We start from the raw sequence: 6000 nt of genomic DNA on the forward strand, positions 1-6000 counted from the left end.
AGACGTCCAAATCTAGTCACATGATCTCCAGATTCCTCAAGAATTCGTTTACTTGTTTAACAAGGACAAATCTATGGGATGATTTAAAAAGCAGGAACTATGCTTTCCTCTTCCTTCCTTCATATTTTTCCCTTCTTTTAAAAAGATAAAATGATGTATTTAGCAGACATTAGCATCTGTGCCTTCCTTTCCTTTCACAGAATGGTTCATATTAATTTCCAACTCAGGTGAACACTATTCATGCATCCAGAAATCCTAAGGAACTTGAGCTTTGCCCTTTAATGGGGTCCAGAGCATGACCCATTAAGCTACCATTGCAGTTTGCAAAACCCAGTGATACATTCTGTAAGGCATATGAGCACTCCCAGACACTGCACAGACCTGCACAATGCAGCAGCATTCATAACCCTTCTTTGGAGTGCATATTTGTCCTAAGTATGTTTATCAATGTGCATTCAGTTTGTTTTAAATTTACTATAGCCAAGTGTTTGTAAATAATGCATATTCCTGTGTATGTGCAGCCATTCTTCATTAAGCTTAGAAAATTGAGTTGGGGTTTAATTTTTTCAGCTCTCCTGATGAATTTATTGATAGGTATCTACGTAGAGTTAACATAGAAATAGTTTCAAGCTTGCTGTTCCACAAGTGAATAGGGTCAATGCAAATGAGCTCTTTAACTTTTATGCCTTACCCCTCATTTGTCTTTCTACATACATGAGGTAGTGCATATCATCGCTTTAGCCCTCTAGTTATTTTCATGAAATGGAAGTAAACATATAACAAACGTTATGGTTTGAAGGATGTATAGGTTATCATTAAGAATGATGTCAAGCTTTTCAGTTTATGGACCATGGTCGTATTTGTGTTTCTTTTCTCTATGGAGGTACTTAAAATACAGAAGCGCAACCACATTACAAATATTTAAAATACAGATGCAGATTCATAAGAAACCTTGCCATTCACAACCAAGCAATGAGAAGGAAAATTGCGTGGTTCATGTATACAGAAAGGGAAGGCAGGCTTTTCTATTTTATGCAGATATGTTATACCATTCCATCAGTATTTTCTATCACATCTACCAAATCGGTCAGCATGCTCTAAAATGGATGTGTCATAGTTACAGATCAGGAGGAAAATGGTTTTGTATTTTTCTTAAGAATAGGAATTTCTAAAGGGAAACAGGCACACATGTTCCTAAAAAACAGAAATTAAGCAGAAAGGTTCACATCCCCTTTAAATATTCAACTACACATGTATAATATTAAACTAGAATTAAAACAGTAATATATGTGAATGTGTGTGTGCAGAAACGTAATTCCTAGTATATGCCTAAATTTTCAGCTAAGCCTTTAAATCAATTATAGCAATGTCTATTAAATTAGCAGTGTTACCTAAAGCATATATTAGACAAATTGCATGCAGATAATAATGATGTGGTTATCAGTTGTCAGCAAAATAAATTACTATATCCGAGTAAATGTTGCATTCAGAAATATAGCATTAAATTGAGCAGAAATTTCAGGAATTTTTAAAATTTTAGCAAGAACAGATTCTTTAACTATAATGTTTTCCTCACAACTAATAAAATCCCACATAGTTTTTTAAATGTCTATAGATAAATACTGATATATTTGATGATTTATTTGGAATTTCTATAACAAAATGTAAGGTATCTTGGGTTTGCAGCCAAGCAGTCACGAGTGGCATAATGAAGCTATTGGCCAAGCATCTGACCCTTTTTTAAAGAAGGAAATTGCCTAAAACATGACATTGACAATGGAAATCCCTGCAAAAAAGGCACAGCATTCATGGCCAGCAGCTAGTAGTCTGAACATTGCAAACGATTTCAAACTGTTGGTGGGCACTACAGATTCTCCTCACTACATTTAAAGGGCAAGAGTGCCACTTGAAGTCTCTGCTCCTGTGGCTGCCTCCTTCCTCATCTAAATACTTGGGCATGGGCGGGGGAACTGGTACATTAAAATATTGTGACTTATAAAGAACGATAATGTTTATAGTAAATGGTGAAGTTTTTCTAAAGTTATTAGATCTGAGGAGCAGTATGCATGTGCGCCTGTACATCAACACAGAGAGAAAGAACTTTCTGCTCCCCACCCCCACCACAGTCACCTTTGCACCATGTTTCAGGATCTCTCCGCAACTTCATGGTATTTTGTTTAAAGCAGGCTAAACCTGGGGATTCTAGCTGTGTGTCCAATACACAAACCTAAGGCTGCCTCCCACTGGGAAGCCAATGGGGGTTCAGAGGCGAATTAAATGTTCATTGACTTCGGAGCTGAAGACTTTAGGGGCCAACTTCAAACACCCTTCCACTTGAAAGCCAAGCGCTAAAGGCAACTGGGCTGGAGGTCCCTAGTGCAGTGGCCCCTGAAGACACTGCTCTGAGAAGAGGAACTTAGGCTGGATAGGCATTAGGTTTTGGACCCATGCCTTTCTGGGTGGGGACTGAGGTGGCAACAGCGTGGGCGGTGGCCGCTGAGCAAGCTGAGGGTGGCCTCTGGGTACCTGGCTGTCGCTTTTTCTCCCGCCACTGGCTGCAGGCACTGGCAACTGGAAAGTTAAAGCATTTAAGACTGGATCCTACCCAATCAGCTACTGGTGAGAAAAGACCCCAGGAGGTTGTTGTGCGGGTGGGTGGCACTGAAGCTGCTATGGGCCGGCTGCAACTCTTTAGACTTGGAGTGCAAAAGGGATGCTCTTGCCCACATCTTTCCCTGTCCCCGCACCTCCCCCATCCCAGCACCCGACCAAGGAGTCACTGAAGCCAAAGCTAGAGGTGTCTGGGAGCAAGTGGGAGAGTGTCCGGGGCGCCCCCCACAACAGCTCTGGCTCCTCTTAACAAAGGCGAAAAGCCCAGACCAGACCGGGGATCCCGCTCATCAAAAGAGAAGGGAAATTTTAACACCTACCACTGCTGCTCCAAGTCCCAATCCCTGAAAAAGTCGAATAGATCCATAGCGGCGGGGCGGCGGCGGCTGGCGGCCGTCTGTCCCTGCTCGCTGCGTGTCGGCGCGGCTCTGAGCTGCGCTGCTCTCTGGCTGCGGTCGGCGGCGCGGCTCTCTGGCCCTCCTACCCGGTTAAAAGTGCTGGGGCCGCATAAGCGGCAGCGGCGGGCGCCCGGGGTACCTAGTCCTGCGCTCCGGAGCAGTGGCGGCAGCGGAAGCGATGGCACCGGGCAGGCAAGAGCCTGACCTCCCGCTCTGGTCCACTCGCTCCGCGGCTGCCCGCTTGCCCAGCGCGTCCGGGCTGCGGTGGCGGCCGCTTAGAGCTGGGGTCGCCTGGGCCGCCCGCCTGGCAGGCTGCTGGCGGGTGGCGACGGCAGAGGCGGGGGCGAGCAAAGCAGTGGCAGTGGCGCGGCGCGGCAGCCGGGGCGGCAGCAGCGGCGGCGGCGGCGGCTGCACAGGCGGCGGCGGCCGAGACAGCATCACACACTTACACACTCACAGGGGGCGGAGCCTGGACAGCTCGAAGCCGCGACATGGAGCAGACACGTTATCATCCTTGGATCTGGCAGGGGCTAGCCCCGCCCGCCCTTGCTCCTGGATGCCCCCCACCCCCTGTCAAAATCAGCTGATGGGGACAGTTGCAGAGCTGAAGACTCAGACCCAGCCCAGGACCCAGAGGAGGTCCTGGGACCCAGACACGGGAACACAGAAGGTGGTCTCGCTGTACCAGAATGTGTAGACTAACAGAATGGGACACCCTCACCCCAACCTACCACTGGGATGTAGTATCTGCCATCAGGAAAGAGTGCACAAACTGCTGCAAGGAAGGGCTAGCGCCCTGCTGCCATTGCCTGTAGTCCCTACCCAGACATTCTTTTCAGATCACTGGATCAAACTTTTGCGTCCCCAGCATCCCTCTGGGCTGCATCACGGGGCATGTGTGTTCAGGGAGGACAGGGCGGTCACCTTCACCATTTCTGCGGTGCTGCGCATCCCAGCCGAGTTCACGCTGCAATATCCTCTTAGGCTGAAGGAGTACTGGTCCCTCAATAGGTCAGCAAGCTCTGGGCCCTGGATTTAGTAAACTGCAATGGGAGGGATAAAGGGCGTCCCCTTGAGTGGTCCTTGGGATAAGTGGTCATAGTACTAGTTTCTTCCAACCTTAAGCTTTGGGCGAAAACCTCCTGCATTTTCCTTCTCTGAGAAACAGGAAAACCGCTGGGTGTGTGCCCACTATCCCACGCACCAGCTGCTTTTCTCCCTTCTGGCTTGAGAACAGTCTCTGCACGTGGAGGGCTTAACCACACCCCTCTCCTCCTTTCAGCTTGTCCTTCTAGTCCAGGAAAGGATGAATCCATTCCTTTAGCGAGTTCCTCAAAGGAAAAGTTTCCTCACCTACTCAAGAGAAAAAAAGATGTACAGGATTATAAAGGCTTGTTCAATTTGGAGTCCCAGACATCTGAATTACTTTCCTACTGTCCTTACAGGGAAGGTGCAGTATTGGCACTGTGCTGAAATCCTAGGGCTAGAAGTGAGCAGAGCAGTACACAACATTGACAGAACCTCCTAGCCTCAGTTTTCCCATCTGTACAACTAAAAAGTGTTACCCTAGTGGGCATCTGGCTTATTCTGATCTCTTTCCTTTTCCTATTTGAATATTTGTTTTTAATCACCTCACACACTCAAAATCATCTAGACAGCCTTGCTTTTTGATCTTGATGAACTAAGAGTCCCCACTAGGTCATTTGCTCAAGATCTAACATCTCTCCTGGAGGGGAGGGGAAAAAGTCAGATTGCAACCTTAAACCAGAGAAGCTGTACACCATATAACAGAAAGAACCACAGCTCTATCTTTGGATTGCTTACACCCAGGGCTTATTTATTTATTTATTTATTTATTTTGGTAAGGGGAAGAAAGCACATTGTTGGCATGGAGAAGTAAAGCTCCAAGATGCTACAATTTCTGTATTCAGTGGGACTTTACCCAATGTGTAGTTTGCATGAACCCAAGTCTTCTACAGATACTAGTGAACTGACAGAAAATCAACCAATGGACAGCCAAAGGGAGACCATGTTTCAAATCAGCTTGTTAACTGGTACAGGTTGTGTTAAGTCCAATAGGATATGGCTGCTACTACAGGATTTAAAAATGGGAGTTACAACGTTTAAAAATAGTGTGAGTGGGGTTACACATTATCTGTGTTCCTGTTTATCTTCTGTTCTAGATTGTGAGTCCTTCCTGCGACAAGAAATGTCCCATTCCAACTTGTGGCCTTCATACATTATGCCCTCGGTAAGTGATGCTCCAATTCTATTTGATTGCTAATAATGATTGTCACCATGGGTTAATGCTTGATCTGTTTAAAATGCTTATGCAAATCCAGAACATCTACAGTTAACATTTAAATGGGGATTATGGTCAGTTGCTACCTATTTTATTTTCATTAGAGGGAGGGATCTGTTCACTGGGGAAAGACATACAAGCAATATTCTAAATAAATTCTCAACAGAAATAAAGCTGCTCCTTTAAGAGTTTCAGACACCATCACCCCACTGGTGCACTTTCTTCCCAATCAGCAGGGGGACAGAGCAGAAGCAGAAGGAGCCAGCAAGAGGCACCACTCTGAACAGAAGTGCCTGCGGGAAGGAGAGAAGAGACAAGTGGTGCTGGCTGCTGCTTCAAAGAGGGGCAGGGGCTTTCCCTTCCTGAGATCAAAACCAAGTTAGAAGGCATGGAAGCAGCTCCCCTCCCCACCGCCTCCTAACAGAGAGGAGACTAAAAGAGGCAACACAGAAGAGGCCAGGCTGTCCCTGATGCCAGCAGCACAGGTCCAGCACACACTAAGTGGGGGAAGCTTTGTTATCTTAGATCTAAGGCTAGTTTTCTCCCTTAGTACTAGACTTGCACAACCCTGACTCTGATAGATGCTCCCTGGAGTCAGGGCTGCCTGCAACTGTCATGCCAACAGCAAGACCATCTAGTCTCTAGGAGGACAAGTTACCTTTGTCCCATTCCACTTATTGGGCCATCTTC

At 46.5% G+C, this 6000-nt stretch overlaps 1 protein-coding gene across 2 annotated transcripts in view; it reads right to left on the minus strand.

Annotated features, from left to right (window-relative positions):
* Aff2 (ALF transcription elongation factor 2) overlaps positions 1-3315 on the minus strand; it is a 494279-nt gene extending 490964 nt beyond the window's left edge. For both annotated transcript variants that reach the window (XM_021152989.3, XM_021152988.3), the window contains exon 1: positions 2931-3315. In XM_021152989.3, the coding sequence (XP_021008648.1) occupies positions 2931-2977 (47 nt within the window). In that variant the 5' untranslated portion in view covers positions 2978-3315. The remainder of the gene's footprint in view (positions 1-2930) is intronic.
* Between the last annotated feature and the right edge of the window lie 2685 nt (positions 3316-6000).

Source organism: Mus caroli, unplaced genomic scaffold, assembly GCF_978045245.1.
Source record: "Mus caroli unplaced genomic scaffold, Mus_caroli_1 scaffold_5, whole genome shotgun sequence".
Taxonomy (NCBI): Eukaryota; Metazoa; Chordata; class Mammalia; order Rodentia; family Muridae; genus Mus; species Mus caroli.